Source organism: Pipistrellus kuhlii, unplaced genomic scaffold (genome assembly GCF_014108245.1).
Source record: "Pipistrellus kuhlii isolate mPipKuh1 unplaced genomic scaffold, mPipKuh1.p scaffold_m20_p_3, whole genome shotgun sequence".
Taxonomy (NCBI): domain Eukaryota; kingdom Metazoa; phylum Chordata; class Mammalia; order Chiroptera; family Vespertilionidae; genus Pipistrellus; species Pipistrellus kuhlii.
Window position 1 is genome coordinate 5809179 of NW_023425529.1, and position 23309 is coordinate 5832487.

The window sequence follows — 23309 nt, forward strand, 5'->3', positions numbered from 1 at the left end:
AGCTCTCAAATGAAGTGTGTAAAATAGCAAAACCACTGGGGGAAATTTTTTGACACTCTATAAAGTTAAACATTTGCCTATCCCATGACCCAACAAACTAATTTCTAGCTGTGTATATTGACAAAGCAAAGTCTCTCTTCACCCAAAAAGACTTAAATAAAAATCCGTATGTTCTATTCACAACACCCCAAAATGGGAAACATTTCCAATGGCCCCAACAAGAGAATGCAGTAATAACTGGGTTATCCATCCACTGGGATGTTTCTCAGTGATGAAGAGCAGAATGTCTGTGGATACAGACAACACAGCTGAGTCTCCAAACCATCGTGTTGGGGGAAAGACTCCGTGTACAAAAAAGTAAGACATTGATTACATTTATATGAAGTTCAAGAAGAGGTAAAATTAATCCATCAGAAGAGTGTTTGACTCTGAGGACGTTTGGCCTGACCAGAAAGTGGCCCAGAGAACTTTCTGAGGGGATGTAATAAGTCTTATACCAGTGGATACAAAGCGGGGAGTAACCATGTAATTGCATTACCCTAATATAACCACCGTGAATGTTAATACTCCGGTGTATTTTGTTTCCAACATTCTGTTATTTGAAATTTTATGTGGTTGTAGTCATTCTGTACCTATATGCTTGTATCCCGATCTTCTTATTTCAGACATAATTTTTTGTTATTGTTGTTACCAAAAATCTTTTTTTAAATACCCTTTTAAATAGCCACACAAGGTTTAATTGAGTGATTGTTCTGTGCTTTATTTACTCAATTGTCCCCAGATTGAGCATTGAGATCCTTTCTAGCATTTCACTAGTGCAAAGACTGCTGAGGGAAATACATTTGTGCAGGAGGCTTTACCTGCAACTCAGATTCCTTTCATGGGCTAGATTCACAATGGTGGGCAAACTCATTAGTCAACAGAGCCAAATATCCACAGTACAACGATTGAAATTTCTTTTGAGAGCCAAATTTTTTAAACTTCTAACGCCACTTCTTCAAAATAGACTCATCCAGGCCAATGTATTTTGTGGAAGAGCCACACTCAAAGGGCCAAAGAGCCGCATGTGGCTCTCGAGCCGCTGTTTGCCGACCACGGGGCTAGAATTCTAGAAAATGGAAATTGTAGGTTAAAAGGGTGTGCTCTACATTTTTTCTAACGGGTGTCCCACCTGACCTTGCCCCAGAATCAGGCAGGAAGGGGCCACGTCTGTTTGCTCTTAAGTTTCCGCTCACGTGTGTGTTGGCTTATTTCCACAGGTAACCCCTGACGCTGCCTCGTGCGGGATCCCTCTGCCCTTCTGGTCCCAGATCCCTGTACTCTGTCTCGTGGCAGCCTGTGTCCCAGCCTCTCCTAGACCCACTTGTGGAGGAACCAGCCATCTCTCCATCTGCAGCCATGAACTTCCTCCGGCGACGCCTCTCGGACAGCAGCTTCGTGGCCAACCTGCCCAATGGCTACATGGCAGACCTGCACCGCCCGGACAGCTCCACCAGCTCGCCCTCGTCCCCCGCCATGGAGCGCAGGCACACCCAGCCCCTGGCAGCCTCCTTCTCCTCGCCAGGGTCCAGCCTCTTCAGCTCCTTCTCCAGCGCCATGAAGCAGACCTCACAGGCCCCCGTGGGGCCGGTGGAGCCGCCGGCTCCCCCCACACCGATTGTTCAAAGGCCCAGAGTCCTGTTGGTGATCGATGATGCCCACACAGACTGGTAAGCAGAACTGCAGTCCTGCCAGCTGTGGGCGAGAGAGGAGATGGGGCGTATCTCCCTCTGGTGGGGCTCGGTGAGGCTGGGTGCTGCAGAGACCGTCTGCAGAGAGGGAACCAAACATGGACCATGTGGTTACAGTGTGCCATCCGTGAGGCACCTGCAGGTCCTCAATCCTTTACCTGCAAATCCCAGAAGCTCTAGAAACTAAAATAGATGTTGTAATCCATTTGACAGGTACGGGGGGAATGTTTCTCTCTTTTCCGCGTCCATCTCCATCACAAGTTCCTGAGTGGAGGAGCTGGGGATTAAGAAATTAAAGAAAGAAAGAGACCAAGAGGCAGAAATAGATTCATCAAGCTAGGAGCTAAGTGGGTGCCATTTTCTCTGATGGAGAGGCAACAAGCACTGAGCCACACAGCATGTTTATTTTATAGGGTCAAATGGGCTTATTTGCCTTCTAAACTAGGCCCTAGCATTACTGGATTTACATATCTAGACCCGCCCCTGCTGACACCTGGACAAAGGTAAGTCAGTAACCGGAACACGGACTCTGCCAGTGCCTCGGGCTCAGCTGACAATTTAAAGGATGTCCATGTGCCTTCTCAGGCGGCCCTCTACATATAGGAACAAGAGACTATAATAGTCTCTTTATACCACTCTCTGCATGGCCATATGATTGACTGCAAGCATCTTCATGTGTTTCATATGGGGTGCAGCCCAGAGCCAACGGGGAGCATTATATATCATACACTCTCTTACCTTTCTAAAGTCATAAAACGTGCTTCACCTCTTTCAGCCTCAGGCATCCTCCCCCCATTAAATGAGGTTTCTATGAGATTAAGGGAAAGCAGCCCAGGCCCACAGTCCTCACTAAAACCCCTGCGATCAGAGTGGCTGGGTTCGCAGCCAGCTCTTCCACGCGCTGGTGGTCTGGCCTTTTAACACCACAAGTGGGTAGAAGCGACACTCCTTGCAGCCTCTTCTCACGGTAAGCTCTCGGCGCAGAGACCAGATAGGTGCGGAAGGCCATTGCAGGGGTCGTTCCGTGGGTAGTTACTGAGCACCAGGTGAGTGGGGAGCAGGCCCTCTCACTGGAGCTGCAGGTGGAGACTAGATGTGTCCTCCACATCTTGGGTAGAGACAGAAGATAAGAACTACTAGTGCAGGAAGTGAGCCCACCTGTGGGGAGTGGCAGCTCCCTGTCCAGGGCAGTTCTGACAGGCCACCTGTGGATGGCCGCGGGGGCTGGAGAGAAAGTTGCATCCCTGTGGTGTCCAAAGGAGGCCGCATAGCAGGCTCCCAGGAAATACGTGTTAAATGAATGAATTAATGCGCCCATTCACAAAGTATCCCAGGCGTTCTGTTATCCTGACAGGCAGGCTGCACCCACACTCCTCCCCTGAGAAGTTAGCTCAGGTTGGGAATGACTGAGTGGAAGAGGGAGTTTACAGTATGTGTTCGGTAGTCACCATTGAAGCAGCTTGAGCAGGTTCAGTGTCAGTCTTCACTTTCCTGCCCAGTAACCACGTCATCTTAGCCACAGTGGTCATGTGCATGGCCCCATTCTGACCCGGTCTGTGTTGTTTTCCGTGGGGTGCTTGCCGAGGGTTCCTGTCATGAAGCCTGTCCATCTCTGCCACGGGCTTATCTATGGAGAGGGCTGTCCGGCTCTGAGCTCAGGGGACGCTTTCTGCAGAGTGTTGTCTCCTAGCACCTGGTGATTGCATGCCTGCATGGTCTCTGCCGTTCCCTGTTTCTCTTTAACCCAGTGTTTGGCCTTGGTTTCGAGTTGTCTGCTGGCTTAGTCAGGGTTTGCGGTGATTTGGTGATGGGTAGGTACTTAAACACCTATTTGTCAGGAAAGCCACTTCCTGGATGGAGGCTGAGCTGATAAATGGCAGCATGGTGCGGTGGTTAAGAACACAGCCTTCGGAGCTGTGCTCTCTGGGTTCAAATCCAGTCTCTACTCCATTGTACCTCTATGACCTTTGCAAGTTACTACACCCAAGTGGGAGTGATAATAATAGCTACCTTGTAGGGTTAATAAATGTAAGTAAGATTGAAGTCTGAGTTAATACAAAAGTGCTGATAGACAGTAAGTGCTATTTAAGGCTATATTGCCCTAGCTGGTGTGGCTCAGTGGATAAGAGTATCAGCCTGCAGACTGAGGGGTCTTGGGTTCGATCTTGTCAAGGGCACATACCCAGGTTGTAAGGCTCCATTCCCAGGGTAGGGCATTCAGGAGGCAGCCGATCAATGTGTCTCTCTTCCATTGACATTTCTCTCTCTGTCTCTCCCCCGCCCTTCCACTCTCTCTAAAAAAATCAATGGGAAAAAAATAAAATACAAAATAAATGAATGGAAAAATATCCTTGGGTGAGGATTAACAAACAAAAAATAAAAACAAACTCATAAAAGTGTCCATTATTACTGCAAGCTATTGTAACCTTCTTGCAGCTTTAGCCATTTTGGTCTCTCCTCCCTGTGCGCAGAGGCTGTGTGATACAGTGGAAGGGCACAGGGAATGAGGCTGCAGTGCAATGAATGGTCTCGGTCTTCGCTCCCTGTAACCCACAGGCACGGCCAATGTGTGAATCTCAGGCTGTGCACACTGGCGGGGGGCACCAGTTTGGCTAAAGGAATTCTCACGTTGTATTTCAGTCATGTTCTTATGCCCGTGTTTCAATCAGGTCTGAAGATTTTAACCAAGTCTTCTTGGCCCTAGGTGGGAAGGAAAGAAGTGAGGAGCTGAGACTCATTCACTGGCCGGAAGTTGGCTCTGCATCACTGAATGTTTGTGATAGGAACTCCCTGCCCGCGGGCACATCAGCTTCTCATTCAGAACTCCATTTTACACTCTTTGCAAACTTCCTCTCTTCATCTCAATACATTCCCAACTTTCTCCAAAGGGATGCTGGAGGCTCAGAATCCCGGGCCTTCCCTGCAGATTCCTATTCCCACTCCCAAGAGTGGCCACCAGGTGGCGAGCCAGCCCCACTGTCCAGCTTAGTCTGCCTTCCTTATGCCCCTGACCAACCTGGGACAGCCTCCTGAGAGAAAGAGTTGCTGAGGGGGGAGGGAGGGGGGGGAGTCAGCTCCCCCAGCTCCGTCCCTCCCTCTTTGAGATGACAATGATGGGAGATGATCCACCACCTACCCTCTGGACTGACAGGGAACCCACCAGGAACAAGCTGCTCCTTTTTCTCCCTTCTCAGCCCAGAGGCCCATCTTTCCACCCAATCGGGGGGCCTTCCTGCTGGCAGGTATCCCTGCAGGTGAGGGAGTTGCAGGAACAGCAGACTCCAGCTCTCAGACTCTGTGAACCAGCCTGGGCCCCAAGGCCGCTCTGCTACCTGGCCAGTGACCTGGGGAAGGGGGGCTTTTTGTCTTTTGAGTAGAGATAGAGGGTCCCAGAGCCAACTTCTTTGGGAAGCAGGACTCCTGGCTCAGCACTCTAAGATCCCACCACTTGGAGGGAAGCCTGGCTAGGGCACGGATGTTGGGGATCTTTGGACCAGCCCCCAAAGCTCAGGCCTGGCTCAGGAGTAGGTGTGAGCTGGAGTTGGTGATGTCCTCTGGGATGAGCGAAGGTTGGTCCATCTTGAGAACCACAAGAGGAAGGAGGAATAAAGAACATGGATTTCGAACTCAGGTTTCTTTAGCCTTGCTGTCTCTCCACTGCTTCTCTTGCCTGCATGACCCCAGCAGCTTCACTGGCCTCAGGCCTGCAGACTTGACCTCAGTGTGCTCCCATGCCCCCATGCATCCCCTGTATAACCTTTTGCCCTCAAGTTCAAATTCAAAGTCCTAGGCATGTCTGCCCTCTCTTTAGTTCTGCACCTCCACTTCCTGCCTTGCTGCCTATTCTAAAGGAACAGCAACTTGTACTTGTACTTCTCACACATGCTCCCTTTTGCCTCCACAAATTCTGTTTCCTGCTGCCTGAAATACCCTTCTCTATCTGGCTCATTTGGCCAATTTCCTTTCTTCCTTCAAAGCCTGGTCAGGTGTCACCTCTTCCATGAAGTCTTCCCTGATGCACCCCACCCTGCCGTTGGTGCTCACAGCCACCTCTCTGTATAACTTAACATATATCTCACTGTGCCATGGCTGCCCACATCACATTGTGTTATAATTGGCTGTTCAGTAGTCACTTTTGCAAGAATGAGGCCAGTGTCTTATTCTCTTTTATATGCCTGGGGCTCGGCACACAGGGAGTACCCCATTAGCAGCTGTCATCACTCCACTCCAGCCTAAGGGGTAACTTTAAATGGGCATCATAGGATCTGAGACTCATCTACCTTAGGAGTCAGCAGTTCAGCCCACACAGGTGCGGGGTCTCTGTGTTTACTCACCTGTGTATAAACTCTTGGCTCGTGATGTTTCGGTATGCTAGAGCAGTGTTTCCCAACCTTCTCTCATGTGGTTCGTGATGTTTCGGTATGCTAGAGTAACGGTAAGGCAGGTATTTGAAATTGTTTAAAAAAAGAGGCAACATTTTTTACTATTGCCCACAGAATGTACCAAAACTCTTGCTTTGATTTTCAAAATCAAAATGTTGATCTTGACCAAAAGGGGCTCAGAGTCAAGTCCCCGCCCACCCGCATGCACCTTGAAATCAATTCTCCAATCGAACCCTCCCGACAACTTTATGGAGTATGATATCTGATCCCATTTTTAAAAACAGGAAAACGGAGACTCTGAACCCAAAGAGGAAACGGATGCCAGAAGTATCTGAGATCCTGTTCTGACCGTCCTGGACGGCCCTGTTCTCCTGCCATTCTTCCCTCCTGCCTGAGCACAGGCGCTGTGCTGAGCGGAGAACGCCAGCCCACTGAGCCCACTGAGCCCATACGCGTGCCCACACCTGCAGCATCCGGCACCTGAGGTCGGCAAGAGGGGAATCCACGTGCTAGCCTGGCGGCCAGGCACCGGACCCTGGTGACCTCCCCCTCAGAGGAAAGTGCTCACCTGGAACCTTTGGGTGCCAGGGACAGGGCGGGTCCCTGGAGCCATCCTGTAGCTCGGCTATGGACATGGGCACTTTGTGGAATCGCCCTGGGACTGCTTCCTCTTTGTAAGTCACCAGGGAGCATCCACAGGCGCTCTCTGTTCCTTTCCCTGCGCTTTGGCGGTAAAGATGAGATCTCCTAACACACATCAGACATGTCCCCCAAGAGGGTTCAAACAGGAACTGGGACAAAATGCAGAACGTCAGAGCTCGCTGGTGGCAAGGGGGGCGTTGAGGTCCCAGCCTTGCCACTTGCCTGCTCTGTAGTTTCGACCAAGCTGCTTCACCTTCCTGTGCCTCAGTTTCCTCTTCTGTAAAGTGGGGATCAGCATACCGCTGCCTTCGCCTTAGCACAGCTCCCGGGGTGCTAGGACAATGGTTGGCAAACTCATTAGTCAACAGAGCCAAATATCAACAGTACAACAATTGAAATTTCTTTTGAGAGCCAAATTTTTTAAACTTTTTCTAAGGCCACTTCTTCAAAATAGACTCACCCAGGCCGTGGTATTCTGTGGAAGAGCCACACTCAAGGGGCTAAAGAGCTGCATGTGGCTCACGAGCCACAGTGTGCTGACCACTGTGCTGTGAGGCTCCGGTGAGAGCCCCTTGCTCCTCTCCCTCATGGGTGTTTTCAGTGCATTCAGCGTGGCCCAGTCTTATGCCTCCCTGTGTAACCTCCGTCCTGGGAGCCTGGCACAGGGCCACATGGGAGAGTGAGGTGACTTGATTAATGCATGCATGGATGCTCTTGCTAAACGCTGTTACCGTGATGGGAGAATTCAGGATTGAGAATGCCCTGGGGCGGGGTGAGAGGAGTGTCTTTCCCTGAAAACACTCAGTGCCCTAGAATTTGGGAACCTTACCCGCTGCGTCCCCTACTACTCTCCCTGGGGTCTCCCTCCTTCTCATCCAGCTGATGACCCAAAGGCCCCGCCTCTACTTGGGGGGCGTGAGGACTGCGGGGCGTCTGGGCTGCCTCGAAGCCTCGCCGTGCGTCTAACTGGTCCCGTGGTGACCAGGACATTCGATTCCTCACTGTGCCGCCTGCAGAGGGTTTGAGTTCACAGCCAGCAGCACCAGACGTGGCTCGGCGGGGAGAGTTGCTGTATTCGGCAAATACAAATTTAGAATGCCTAACCAATACTTAGGTAGACAATGAATTAGTATAAATATATCCCACACATAGTTGGTGCAGCAGACTCTACAACATTATATATTTTTTAAATACACTTTATTGTGTTTTTTTTTTTTATAGAGAGGAAGTAGAGGGAGAGGGATAGAGAGTTAGAAACATCAATGAGAGAGAAGCACCCATCAGCTACCTCCTGCACACCCCCTGCTGGGGATGTGCCTGCAAGCAAAGTACATGCCCTTGACTAGAATCGAACCTGGGACCTTTCAGTCCACAGGCTGACGTTCTATCCATTGAGCCAAACCAGCTAGGGCAACATTATTTGTTTTTACCTGGAATTCAGATCGCCGGCTGTCCTGTGTTTTACACAGCCACCCTGTTTATGGGACAGGCCCCGTGAGAGCCTGGCCTTTGGGCTTCCTTGCGTTCTGGTTGGGGAGCCAGACCGGACCCCCCCTTCCCTCACCATGACCCCATTTTCAGAAAGCAGCTCTCCCTGACTGCGATGAGGCCTGAGGACTGTCAGTCCCCAACAGCATGGCCAGTCCCTGGCCGGCCGCCTGGGTCTTCATCCTCCCTCGCCCTCGTGACCTTGGGCACGCCTGACCTCTGACCCTCCCATTCCTCAGTGGTAAGGCCGGACCGTGCCCGTCTATTGTGACGTGTTGTTGGAAAGATTAGAAGTGATGGTTGGGAGGGGCTGGTTCAGGGCTTAGCCTGTCGGAACAGGCGCCGAAATGGTAACCGTTATTAACAAGTTAATTGCGGTTACTAATTGCAGGTGAATATAGCGGCGCTGGGAGCCAGGCGGAAGAAAGCCACTTGGCATGCATCTGGGTTAGCTGGGTTAGCTGGAGGGCCTGCTTCCTGGACCCTGGGGGAGGGGATCTGGTCTCTGAAAACGAGAAGATGGGGGTGGAGTCGGTCCCCTCCTCCCAGAGTTAGTTGGGGGGCTCAGAGCTGAGACATACACCTCCGTATTGAAGGGAGTTGGCCCTAGGGAACAAAATCCTTATGTCTCCCCCACCCCTTCCCTACCCTCAGACTCTCCTTGGACAAGGACAGGCCCTGCCAGTTTCCTGTAGACACATGCAGGGGCAGATGAGAGAGGGAGCGAGGGCAGGCCTACCTTCACCTTCCTAGTGGCTTCCATCGCTGCCTCCCACAGGCCGGGCAGTGCCACCTGCAGTGACACTGGACTCCCCCCTCCCCCCTGGCACCCCTTCTCCTCCTCCTCTAAAGCCTGGCCCTGGTGCCTGGTGCCTGGGGGAGGGGAGAGCCCTGGCATTCCCCAGCAGCCTGCCCAGTCGCCTGGAGACGGGCTCCCTTTTCCCAGGCCCGGCCCCTTTTATGGGGCAGACAATGTGCGCACACAGTGAGGGCCTTGTGTGGCACCCAAGCCCGAGCCCTTTGACTTGAGGAATTTTTCAAGTGCTGACCTCTCTCCGTGAGGTCTTGGAGCGCCCAATCCGGAGGCCTGGTGCCCCTGCCGCTTCCTACCCGAGCTCCCGGGAGAGAGCGAGGGAGGGGGACAGCAAAGGGCCGTCTCTCCCGCCCTGGTAGAGTCTTAGCCTCTGAAACGGTGGCTGGAGAATCTGGGGGAAATGTCTTTGGGCAGAAGAAGGGGATATGGGGAGAGGAAAGCCGATGGACACCGTTTCTCCCTAATCACCCCTTCTCTGCTTTAGTGCCACCTCCATACAGCCACTCTCCTCTCGGCCTCAGTTTCCTTACATGATCTCGGTCCCCAGAAGACTGTTTTGGTCAGCCCAGGCACCTTCTGTATTGGGGAGGGCTCTTTGCAAGGAAAAGAAATAGATTTTGGCCGACTTGGGCAACATGGGGGTGTATTGGAAATACGTGGGAGCCTCACAGAATCCAAAGAATCGAAGAAGACCTGTGTCTTGGGGAGGTCAGGACCCCGCCTGGGCTCTGCCAGGACCTAGGAGGCAGGGACTTGTGGGCAGTCTCTGGAGAAATCAGCTCTGGGTTCCTTCCGGGCTGCTGCCTCTCGGCTCAAAAAAAAAAAATTAAAAAAAAAAAAATCAAATTCCAGGGGATGAAGAACCTGGTCCACAGTGTGTCCGGAGGACAGTCACACCAAGACTGTGCAGGGAGAGGTGTGCTCCCATCCATGCAGAAGCAGTGGAGGTGCTGTTACCAGAAGTCAGAGTAATGAGATGTCCCCCTAGAACTACTCAGTCCGAACATCTAGATTGGAGCTCAGGAAACCGTATTATTTTTAAATAGCATAGAGTCAGGTTTAGAAACAGCCCAGGCAGAGGACTTGATTCATGTGGCTCCCTTCGGTAGAACCGGGACCAGTGGGGCCAGCAAAGAGGGAGACGCACTTCAGCACAATGTACAGAACGGGAAAGGCAGCCAGAGGTCACGTGGGCAGCCTGGTGGGCTGTCTGGTGAGGGGATGAGCTCCCCGTCACATGCAAGTGTCCAAGCACAGCTGGGCTGGCCATTTGGGAGGGTAATGCAGAAGAGGCTCAGGCTATAGAGGGCCTGCCTACAAGCCTTTAAAGCACATGTGTCAAACACAAGGCCCGGAGGCCAAATCCGTCCCTCCAGGCCTTGCAATGTGGCCCGCACCACGCTGTCATCACTGCACTCCGCTGCGTTTCCATCACAATGACAGTTTATGACTGTTCAGTAAACCATTCGGCCCGCGATTTAGGCTGGATTTTAGATTTTGGCCCCTTCTCTGATTGAGTTCGACACCCCTACTTTAAAGGATTCTTGGGCCTGGAGCTTTTTTTTTTTTTTTTTTTAATTCTTTATTGTTGAAGTATTACATGCATCCCCCCCTTTCCCTCCCATTGGCCCCCTCCAGCCTGCCCACCCCCCCAAGCCTCACCCCAGGCCTTCAGCACCCTATTGTCTTGCCTATGGCTTATGCATCTATGCATACAAGGTCTTTGGTTGATTACCTCCCACCCACCCATCTTCCCCCGCCTTCCCCCTCTCCTTTCCCCCCCACTCCCCCCCTGCTCCTTCCCCCACCTTCCCTCTGAGATTCCACGCTCTGCTCCATGCTTCCCAGTCTCTGGATCCACTCTGTTCATCAGTTTATTTTGTTACTTAGATTCCACATATGAGTGCGATCATGTGACACTTGTCTTTCCCTGACTGGCTTATTTCATTGAGCAGGACTCTCTCGGGGTCTGGAGCTTTTTGTTTTGTCCTCCCTGACTGTCTCGATCGCTTTCCCTGCTCTTGCCTTGATGTGTCTGAGGAGTTCGGCAATTTAACTCGCGAGTCTTCCCTCATCCTCCAACGGGTGGCTTTCTCACCCAGGCCCTCTGAATGGAGGAGTCCCTCAGCTGCCATGGGCTTTTTAAAAATAAACATTTTTATTGATTTCAGAGAGGAAAGGAGAGGGGGGAGAGAGATAGAAACATCAATGATGAGAGAGAATCATAGAGCAGCCGCCTCCTGTGTGTCCCCTACTGGGGATCGAGCCCACAACCCGTGCATGGTCCCGGACTGGGAACTGAACCCTGACCTTCTGGTTCATATGTCAACGCCAGCCACTGAGCCCCATCCGCCAGGCGCCATGGGCTTTCCTGGTAATAGCTGTGCCTGTTCCTACAGACTTCACCCCGCCTGGTGACAGCCCTGCCCTGGGGGATGCAGGCTCCTGGCAGGTGCCAGCCTCTCTACAGAACGTCTCTTCTCCGGGCCTGTGGACGCCTGCCTGGGACGTGCTGCCTGGGCAGGAGAGGGGATGGGGCTACGTGTCCATTTTCCCCTCCTCCCACCCTGGGTTTGCAGGAAGGGCAGGGGGGTGTATTTCCTGAAGATTTGCGCTGAGCTAATTGCCATCCTCAGAAGGGAATTAGTTAAATTAGAGGTTGCCTGCGCAGCTGCTCGCAGGATATAAGCCAGGCGGTGAGTGAAGGGACAGGTGGTAGGAAAAGGGATAGGCGTAGAGAAATGCTCCCCCACTGTAAGGAAACAACGGCACCCGCCCCGTGGAAAGTGAATCTGCCGCTCAGCTCCAGCTTCCACGAGATGACAGAGCAGTGGGGACCGTGCTGGGCATGAGAACCGATGGTCCTTCGAAGGCGGCAGCTGGGGTCCGCTCAGCGATGTCTACCATGCGAGCTAAGGGCCTGATGCTGCCATGATTGGTTTTCAGAGGAAGCCAGGGATCTGGGATTTGTATTCTATTTTAAAACGGGAAATATACAATCTAAGTCCAGTAACACAGAACTGTGGACTCCATGAGGTTTGCCAGTTGGCAACTTCTGATAACTAGGACAGGAGTCAGGGCAGATATGCAGTCTAGCTCCTCTCCTGTCTCCTGTTAGACTGTAAGTACCAGGAGGGCAGGTAGGCTGTTTTGTTCAGTGCAATTCCTAGGGACTAGCATAGAGCTGAGCACATAATAGATCAAGGATGGATGGATGGATGGATGGATGGATAGATAAGTGGATGGAGGGAGGGAGGGGTGGAGGGAGGGATGGTTGAATGGATGGATGGATAAGTGGATAGATGGAGGGATGGATGGGTGGATGGGTGAGTGGATGGATGGATAGATGAGTGGATGGATGGATAAGTGAATGGATGGAGGGATGGATGGATGGATGGGTGGATGGATGAGTGGATTGATGGATAAGTGGATAGATGGATGGATAAGTGGATGGATGGAGGTAAGGAGAGGGGGAGAAGAAATAAATTCGCTCAGTCTTCCTCTGTGCATTCAATATTATCATGGTCCCCATCTTCTCATCTTCCGTATACTATCTGTATTCCTTTTCTAGAATGCTTGTGTATTAGTCACTTGCATCTGGGTATGCATTACCTTTGAGTGCATTATCTTTCCCATGGTAACTTCCCCTGGTTGGGCTCTTACTACATGTTCATTAAATGTTTGCCAAGGGAACAGCTTAGCCTTCTAAATGTTTACCCTTTTGGTGGAATGCATGTTGTGGACTCAGATAGCTGTGGGAATGAGGGTGACACAGTGTTGTGTCTTTTGGAGAGGCGAGGGGTAGGGACTTGGAGATGACGCTGTAGCCCATCTCTGCAGTCACAGGGAGTAGATGGCTGATGACTTTGTTTATCCCAAAGGCCTGTGTCAGGGAGCAGCCAGAGCAGTGTTCCATTACACTAGACATGAAGCAGGAGTTCCATTCAGAGCAAGAAAGATAATGCCCCCTTCTTCCTCTTGGAGTGAGAAAATGACCCATCACTTGAACTCAGCCCTCGACGGACAGAAGGGGAAGAGATGACATTAAACACCTGCCATGTGTCAGGGAGGTCATTCATGGGGGACTTATAGCAGACATATTCATGTTCTTACATGTACAAGGGAAACTGAGACTCGAGAGGGTTGATGTCTTGTGTCAGGCAGGGCTAGGAAATAAATAGAGCTAGACACGACCTGGATCTGTCTTGAGGCTGGTGGTGCCCATCCACTCCCCCACCCCCTCTTTACCTAGACAAGTGAGGTTCCACCCTAGCGGCCCACAGCTGAGCAGCACACCTGCTAGCAGGTCTTCATTTAATTCTGCATTCTCATTCAATTCTCCTGACAACCCTATGGGTAGATTCTCTTATCCTCATTCTACAGATGAGGAGGTAGAGGCTTGTCCAAAATCATACAGCCAGTGCGAGAACTGCCAACTCAAATCTAGACCTTCCGCTCCATGCCCATTGCTCATTTTCCTGCACATTGAGGGATATCGCCCTCCCCGGGTGCCCACAGCATCTACCCAACTCATTTCTCCTCTATTCTCACACACATACACACATCCAGACCCTCTCACATTCACCTTTAAGGCCTGCGACCCTGGCAAAGAATAGTACTACTACACATTGGATGGATTGATGAATGAACTGGGCCTCAGACTGGGTTGGGATCTTTGGGCTAATGCCTTGTGTGGTTATCATCCATTTATATATATCTTTACCCTATTGCCTTAGAGCAGGGGTCTTCAAACTTCTCTCATTATGAGAATCACCTGGTGGAGTTGTTAAAACACAGATTCCCGGATCCCAACTATAAGAAGTGCTATCAGGAATCTGTGTTTTAACACCTCCACCAGGTGATTCCCATAATGAGAGAAGTTTGAAGACCCCTGCCTTAGAGCCTGCAGGCTCTGGCATATAGCAGGTGGTCAATAAAAATGTAAGTGCCTTCCCTGACCAACGCATTCAGAGCTCGCCTGCTCCCTACATGTATCCTCTATCACTTCGTGCATTTTATTCATAGTCCTCATTATTTCTTTTTCACCTGCTTAGTTTTATGACTTTTCTAAGAGCGTGTTAGCTCCACAAGAGCAGAAACCATATCAGCCTTTCCCTTCATGCCTAGCAGGGTGCCCGGTCCCTATGGGCCTCAGTCAATAGTGATACAATGAGGGAGCGAATAGATGATGTGAATTGTGACCCGGCCTAACCACAAAAATCTCCTCCCCTATTGCTGTCAGGAGCCATGATGGGATGCTTGTCACATCCTGTGGCCTGGGGCCCTCGTAGGTCTCGGTTTCTTACCGCCACAGATCCCAGGACAGGTGCCAGGGGCCTGCTATCTCAGAGAGTCTCTTTCCAAACCCACTGGATCCCCCAGCCTAAAAAAAGAGGCTGCCCATCACTGGAGGGCCCTCTGGCAAGGGGAAGGGGCCAGGAGGTTAGCTATTCTGGGAGTGAATAATGGTGCTGGATTTGGATCTCCGAATTTGGACGAATCTCCATCCCGCCACCAACTGCCACGTGACTCTCCCTGCCCTGCTAACTGGGAAAGGCCTGTGTGTGTCCACCTCAGAGGTCTCCTGCAAGGTCCTTCATCTGTAATCCGCCTCCCCCGCCTTCTGTCCAGGCCACACATGAGCAACTGAGGTGTTGCACTAGAAACATGAAAATCTAATGGAACCAATTCCTGCTTCCCTGTTCCCCCACTTCTCCTCCAATCGGGGCACAGTGGGAAGATAGCTGTGCCTGAGACAGACCGACCCTGACCCCGCCTCCCTGCGGCAGGCATTTCCGAGGCCTAGCCTCCCTGACTCTACACCCAGCCCGGAGTTGTTGGGAGGGTGCTGCTTGGATGCAGGTGGATCCTGTTTGTGCTAATGCTCCTCTTCCTCCCGCCCCTGCCGCAGCCCTGAAAGCCTGGGTACCCGCTCCTCATAAATCTCTCACACCACATCGCGCCTCCCCGCATCGGGGTTTCCCACCTCAGTCAGCACAGCTTTTATAATATTCTCCTTCCTGGTGCCTCTGATGTGGCTGTAAACTAGGAGACCACCCACAGAGATGGAAGCTTGGTGGAGTCAGAGCTGCCCCCTCCTCCTCCCCAAGGCCAAGGGCTTGACTGATTGGCCGGGATGATCAGGGAGCTTGTTATGAGAATAAACATTAGTAGGGCATCAGGAAGAGGGAGACAGAGCCCTCGGCACAGTGGGGCTGTCCATTTTGCCCGAGGTCAAACAGCCGGGCAATTCTGGAGGCGGCCACCCCAGCCCCCACGGCATCTAGAATTCCAGACCATCCCTACCCGTCCCTCTGCCAGACAGAGCTGTTCAGGCAGCTCCAACCCTGAATGAGCCCCCAGGCAAGGAGGCAGCAGTCTGTGTGGCCCGTCAGGAGACAGACTTCTGACTCACGGCCAGGCAGGGGGATGGACTGCCTGACCCTCCGCTGCAGCCTGCATCTGTCTGCCAGGCCCTGCGGTGAACATCCCGGAGATGGGCAAGATGAGTGTTCCTCCCGGGAAGGTGAGGGCTTGGAAGGCCAGAGCGACCTGGGTGGTACTGGTGGGGAGCAAAGTGCTCTGGGGTCCAGGTTAGATTCAGTGCCTGTCTCTGCACAATCTGACTCCACATCCTACTTGGTGTGGATGTGTACGTGTAGTACACCAGTGTACCAGTAGATGGCAGTAGCATGTCTCCAGGACTGGACAGGCCTTTGGCCTATCCCTGGAAGACCTGATGCATTTACCCAGTCAGCAAACATTTGTTAAACACGTGCCCTGGGCCCGGGGCCCTTTGTGCTGGATGCTGAGATTCAGTGAGCACTGATACACAGTTGCAGGTTTCCAGGCTCTCGCAGACTAGGTGTATGGGGGCAGGGGACAGACAAGCAATGGGTAGTTACAACACAGGGAGATCCCTACTGTAATCGTTAAGGACAACACATTGTGGGAGCCTAGAAAGGTGACACCTAAACCAGCCTCATTAGGGGGATGCTTTTAAGGAAAACTTGATGGAGTGAGAAAGAGGCAGCATTCAGAGAAGAGCAGGAGGCCATCCTAAGCAGAGGGAACACACGTGCGGGAGGCTCAGAGGACGTGTTGAAGGAATTGCAGAAAGTTGAGTGTCCGTGTGGTGGGCAGAAAAGTGAAGGAGAAACAGGCCATAGATCAGCAGGGTACAGCTCATGGAGGACCCACTGGGTCTGGACTGAATCCCCCAAATCAAGGTCTGGATCCCCAAGATCTTTGAAAGCATAAGGAGCAATTCATAAGGAGGTTTTGTGGGACTGAGTAGGGACTTCTCTGTATGGAACTTTTGGAGACTGCTCCCTGCATGACACTTTTCAGGGGTGACATTAGGGTCAGATTGGAGGATGGATGCGAAAGGCTTGAGGCTTTAGTTATTGATGCCACTTATATATTGTCATTATCATTATCCATCCCTTATTGCATCGATGGGACAGATCAGAGTGAGACAACTACTGATTCTGTCTTGTAATCTCTGTGAGCATAAGGCTGCATTTCATTTATTTGTGGGTCCCTACCACATGACACCCACAGGCACAGAATAGACACTCGGTAGTTCTATGTTGATGGTGGTTTTTTAAAAAAATATATGTTTTTATTGATTTTTAGAGAGAGAGGAAGAGAGAATGACAGAGAGAGAGAAACATTGATGAGAACATCAATCGGCTGCCTTCTGCATGCCTTCTCCCGATCACCCCTAACCCCCAGTGGGGATCAAACATGCCCTGACTGGGATTCAAACCAGTGGCCTCCTGGTTCCTGGGTCTACACTCAACCACTGAGCCATACCAGCTGGACTCTGTTGTTTTTGTTGATTATGTTTTGGGCCCTGGGCTGTAGACTTTGGAGCTTACTATGTGCCAGGAGCTGTTTAAAGTGCTTTATAAGTCTTGTCCTGTTTAATCCTCACAGCAAGCCTGTGTAATAGCTACTATGATTATTCCCATGTCCCAGAAGTCATAGAGCAAGGGAATGATTGAGCTGGGATTGCCGCCAGGTGGTCCAGCCTGGAGCCTGGGACACTCTACCTTGTTACAGAAAAGACCAAGTGACTTTTTCACCACAACCTTGACTGGTAGATGGAATCACCACTTGACAAACATGGAAATTAGGACCTAGTTGGGTTAAGTCTGTGATGAGTGTGGATAGCAGAGCTGAGCTTCTGCTGAAGCCTGTATGATTCCAAATCCATGCTCTTTTCAGTATTCCAGTGATTGCATTCATTGGTAACCACTCCCATGTCCAAGACTCGCCCAGTGATCTAAGCCCTGCTGTGGCCCTTACCGGCTATACCGCTCCTGACAGCAAAGAAGGGCCCTGCCAATGGCACCCTTAGGGCGTGCAATCTAGAGTGTCCCACCTAAAGGGACCAGGCCCAATTCCAGGGCCTGGGGAGGCCACTTCTCTGGTTCATCCTCCAAGGCATGGCCAAGGCACAACTGTGGATGGGGATGTGGGTGAGGGGATAAAGCTTGGTCGTGTGGCCTGGGCTGCCCTCCATCCCACACAATCAGCCCCAGCGTCCGCAGCACTGAATTCTGAGAAGTTTCAGTTCTGACTCTTCCAGGAAATGACGCAACTGTATTTGTTATGGAAGGAAGGCCAGATCGACATGTTTTATTGAAATGTTTGCTAGCTTTATATATCAGTTTTATAGACTTAATGGAGGTCTTATAGCCCTCCATTTGTTCTTTTGCCCCAGGCCCCACAAAACATCAGAGATGGGCTTATCCCAGTGCCTGGAGTTTGCCAACACGGTCTTAGAATTTGTGATAAAATCCACAAATTAGGGGGAAAGGTTCCCTTTGCATGAGGCTGGCTTTACACACATTTTATATAAGACCAGCCTGGGAGAGAGAAAAACAAAATCTTGCTCCTTTTCCCACTAAACTCCTGCCTCGGTGACATCCGAGCCTGTGAACATGATAAGGAAAAGTGAGGCTATAGCAGCGCTGTCCATGAGAGATGCAGGCCGTGTTGGAAAGAGATGAACTCCATAGCATCAGCGAAGTGTAGGTGGACTTTGGAAGCAGGCAGACTGAAGTCTGGTAAGAAGAATGATGTCTATGTCCAAAGCATTATTTTCCTTCACAAATGAAAGGATGAGAAGAATAGATGGCAGCATTGATGTTCCAGGAGAAAGAATGGAAGAAGAAACTAAGTAGATTCTTGAATGTAATCATTGCAAATTATTGATGAGAGCTCAATCTCGTGGCCATACCTAGCTGAATGGGGAGTTAGGATACACATTTTTTTTGCGTGCCAATCTATAAATTCTCTCACTGTGTAAAAGAAGAAAATGGGTTGGGATCAAAGAGCTGTCTCTGCCCCAGAAAAGATTTATGGAAATGCTTAACATGGTGAGATTGCAGCAAGTAACTAAGAACTATTCATTTTGTCAACAATTTTGAAAAGAGGAAATGGGTGTCCTAGCCAGTTGGCTCAGTGAATAGAGCATCAGTCCACGAACTGAAGGGTCCAAGGTTTAATTTCAATCAGGACATGTACCTTGACCTAGCTGGTTTGATTCAGTGGATGGAGCATCAGCCTGAGGACTGAAGGGTCCCAGGTTCAATTCCTGTCAAGGGCACATGCCTGGGTTGGGGGCTCGATCCCCAGAGTGGGGTGTGCAGGAGGCAGCCAATCAAAGATTCTTTCTCATCATTGATGTGTCTACCTCTCTCTCCCTCTCCCTTCCTCTTTGAAATCAATAAAAAAATATATATTTTTAAAAAGGACATGTACCTTGGTTGCAGGCTTGATTCCTGGCCCTGGTCAGAATATGTCAGGGAGGCAATCAGTGGATGTATCTCTCTCATATCGATGTTTTTATTTTTCCCTCTCTTCCACTCTCTCTAAAATCAATGGAAAAATATCCTCAGGTGAGGATTAGCAACAACAATAAAAAGAGCAGATGGAAATGTCTGTTACTTTTGCTCTGTGGGAAGACATCTAACCCAGGAGCATCCCAACATTCATTGGTATTTTTCAGGGTCAAGCAAAAACATAGGTGTGGAATTCGAAGGCCAGCACTCAAGCTATGTAGGCATAGCATTTCATTTCTCTGGGTTTCAGTGTCCTTGTCTATAGGAAATAATACGGTGGTGGTTATAAGCATTCAATGAGAAAGATCACAGGTTACAGCCTGTTGCAGAGAAAACAAGTGGTTTTTTTTTTTTTTTTGTGTGTGTGTGTGTGTGTGTGTGTGTGTTTTGTGGGTTTTGTGTGTGTGTGTGTGTGTGTGTGTTTAAATCTATTTCTTCATTTATTTGCTCATTCAACAAATGGTAATGGAGCTTCTGCTATATGTGAAGCAGTCTGTTAGGTGATGGGAATGGAATGATGAATTAAGGTAGCTTGTACCTGACCTCAAAGAACTGCCTTATCGTGCAGGGGGCACAGATATTAAACACGGTTACGTAATTATACTTGTATTATGTGTTATGAAAGAAAAGTAGAGGATGACAAGAGAATCCATATGAGAAGAGAGGTGAAGGAGGCCCAGTCTAGGATGTTTTTAGAGAAAAGTAGGTGGATTGAGAGATAATTGAAATATCGAATGAGTGGGGTAGGGAGAGAGAAAGAGGTAAGAAGAATGATGTCTGTGCTTCTGCCTTGAGTAATGAGTAGATGGGATGCTGTCTACTGGTAACGGGAAGATAGACACAGGGGTCTGGAGGGAATATGATGGAAGGATGGATGGAATGATGGATGATGGGCCTATGGATGATGGGTGGATGGATAGATGGAGGGATGGGCAAAGGAGCAGATAAAGTCCACTTCACTGGACACATGGACAAATTGAGAAGTAAGTAAATGGAGAGATCAATTTAACAAGTCCTTTATGAACTACATAGGGTATAACTCAATAAAATAATTCTGCACTATTTGTTTATGTAGGATTTATTTGTTTATCTCATTTGATCCTTAAAATAGCCCTTAGAAGTACAGCATACAGGCACTCATTTCTTCCCGTTAGGATAAAACAGAGTCTCAGGAAGGCCAAGTACCTTGGCAGCACGAGAACCTGAGTCTCCAGCTCTCCCATCAGTACTCTTCCCTGTCTCTCGCATAATACGCATAAATACTGAGGAAATCAGTATTCATGTCAGAGCTCGTTGGTAGAGAATGTGCCTGGATACCCACCTCTGGGGGCAGTAAGGCCTTTGGGAGAAGCGAGGAAAGGGTAAAGTAGCCTGCATTCTTACTCAGAAATGCCTTTCTTTCCTTCACAGGGCCAAGTATTTCCAAGGGAAGAAGGTGAACGGAGAGATTGAGATCCGAGTGGAGCAGGTAGGTTGGAGTGGAGTCCTTATCACTGTCATGCTGACCTTTTCTACAGCTGGAGCCATTCCCAGGAGCAACCCCAAGTAGACCCCAAGCTTGTGTGGCTATAATGAACCAAGGTTACCAGAAAAATCCTGGCTTATACCTAGGGGTCTCATTAAATTCCAGAATTATTTAGCCCAGTGGTTTTCAACCTTTTTTTTAATTTTTTAGCAGGAGAACCTCCCCGATTCTAAGGATATCTTAAGTAGGAGCCCATTCTACAAAATAGAGACAAGTAGAGCTTCTCTGATAGAAATAGGCGTGGGGAGCCCAAAGGCCCATCCGCTCCATTATTCCACTTCCCCATATCCCTGCCATGGTCTCAATGCATGGAGCTGCTTGGGCTGGGAGCACTATTGTTTTGAATCCTGGCTCCCTCATTTTCTGAGTATTGGGCACGTGACTTAATGTTTTTGTATCATTTTATTTTATTTTTATTTTATTTTTGTATCACTATTGGGATTAAATTATTTAAAGCTTTAAAGGAAATTAGAATCCTGAATACTGGCTCTTAGAATTAGCAAGAATATCAACACTCAGTTCCCTCATTTTGTGGGGAAAGAAACACAGACTTGCTTAGGGCTACATAGGGAGTCAGTGGCCAACTTAGGACTCGAGCCTAATTGCACTTGGCTTTAGCATGTCAGAGCATGGGCTCTGGGGCCAGATTCTGGGTTCAAATCCCAACTAACTGTGGCCTAAGCTATCTACATCTCAGTGTCTTCATGTGTACAATTGGGTAATGATAGCATCAACTTACAGGGTGGCTGTGAGAATCAAATGAGTTAGTCCATGGAAAGTACTTAGAACAGTGCCTGGCACATCCCAACACAATACATGCCACCCTTTTATCATCATCATCATCATCATCATCATCATCACCATCACCACCAAAGGCCAACAGTTAATAATATAGAAAAGGTCCCTGCTATGGAATCAACTCGGAAAGGTGCAATAAATAGAAGAGAGGGGTGTGACTTTTTCAACACTCCGAGTTTGATGCGCTGGAGGAACAGAAAGCCTCTCTGAGCATCTCATTTGAGTTGGCTCAGTATTAAAACACCGACAACTTGCATTTCAATTTGATCCCGTGGCTTTCAAGTCTGTCCAGTGTCCACTGGTTTTCCTCCCATGGCAAAGAGCAGGCTATTTTGGTCACTTCACAAATATTTGTAGAATGTCAACTCTGCTACTAGCTAATGTGGGGAGCAAGGAGAGAGAAGCAGAGGTTCTGTCCCAGAAAGCTTGTGGTCTAGAAAAGGAGGCAAGGTAAGCCTTCCCAGAGCCTCCGCACAGGTGGGATCCAGGAAAGAGAGGTCCAGACTTAGCACTGTGGGCAGCAGAGGCCTCCTGAGCTGAGGGAGTTGGGACTAGCCTCAAGGGGAGGGTGCTATTTGCAATGGGTCTTGAAGGATGGATATGCTGTCAAAAGTGGTGGCAACGTGAGGAGCGTCTGAGATGGAAGCGATGTGAGCAAAGTTAAGAAGGCCAGAGGGAAGGGTGTGCAATGGTGGGGAATCCAGTTTGGTTGACTCCAAAACAGGATGCATGATGTTCTCCAATCTTAACCTACTCATCATCCCAAGTTTCCTCTCTCAGTGAAGAGAGCCAGGTCTACCTTCCACCTTAGCCTGAAACCTATGCTCTCTGGATCCCTCCCTCCCATGCAATGACCAGATCCTGTTAACTGTGCAGCCCCTATCTCTCTAGACCACATGTGTCAAACACAAGGCCCGCGGGCCAAATCCGTCCCGCCAGGCCTTGCAATGTGGCCCGCACCACGCTGTCATCACTGCACTCCGCTGCGTTTCCATCACAATGACAGTTTATGACTGTTCAGTAAACCATTCGACCCGCGATTTAGGCTGGATTTTAGATTTTGGCCCCTTCTCTGATTGAGTTCGACACCCCTACTCTAGACTGTTCCCTTCTCTCCCTCAGCACTGACCAAATTCTTGGCTGAACCATCATCTGCTTTCATCCAATCTTCCTGTTCTTAACTCCATCTTTTTAACCACTTCCAATTTATATTTTGTACTAAAGCCAGAGGGATATTTCTTAAAAAGCAAGTTAGATTCTTAGAAGTGTTAACATTAAAATCCCGTCTTCAGAGACTCCTCCTCTAAGCCCTCACACCCTGATTTCTATCAGGTAACTTGGTTGTTCCCATCATTTCCTTTCTGGCCCTTATCGGAGTGTCTAACCACGTATGCAGATACGGGATGACTTGCATGAGGGCAGGGACCCTGGCTGTTTGGATCTCATTCTCAAGTAGCACAGGGCCTGGTACACACTAGGACTGAAGCAGATATCCACTGGCTGAATCACTGTAGGTTCCACAGATTCCAGGCTGTCAGTTTCCAAAGGAGATAAATCACTGCTCCTTAATCTCCCTTCAAAAGTCGGAGTCTTCCATCAACCATCTGTTAACTGCTCGGTTGCCAGCCTCGCTATCCTTATCTGATCCCATTTGTGAAAACCTCAGAGGCACATTTTAATTTTATTCTTATGTTAGTGCCTCCCCTCGCCCAGCTTATGGGTATGAAACCTATGACCAGGAGCATCCGAAGGAATTGCCCTAAGAATACCTCTGGGGACGCTCAGCAGTATAAGAGGGCTACCACCCCACTGGAAAACATTGACTAACTTAGAGTCCGCCTCATTTCCAGCCATCCCCCTCCATGGAAGCCAGAAGGCAAATTAGCCAGGAGACCAATTAGCAGGTCATTTGGATATTTTTTCCCATGGAAAACATGCCGTCCTCAACCCCATCTTAGAGTCTGAATTGTCTGTCATTTTCCCATCTGGATCTCCCATTTGGATCAATGGGTGGGTCACATCAGCAACCTCCAGGAATCTCATATGCATCCTCTAGCGCTTGGGAGAAGCCACTGT

The 23309-nt window shown here is 49.8% G+C and overlaps 1 protein-coding gene across 2 annotated transcripts in view; it reads left to right on the forward strand.

Annotated features, from left to right (window-relative positions):
- The window catches only part of SYN3 (synapsin III), a 372118-nt gene that overhangs the window by 23812 nt on the left and 324997 nt on the right, over positions 1-23309 (forward strand). For both annotated transcript variants that reach the window (XM_045587543.1, XM_036457421.2), the window contains exons 2-3: positions 1260-1709; positions 20321-20378. In XM_045587543.1, the coding sequence (XP_045443499.1) occupies positions 1399-1709; positions 20321-20378 (369 nt within the window). In that variant the 5' untranslated portion in view covers positions 1260-1398. The remainder of the gene's footprint in view (positions 1-1259; positions 1710-20320; positions 20379-23309) is intronic.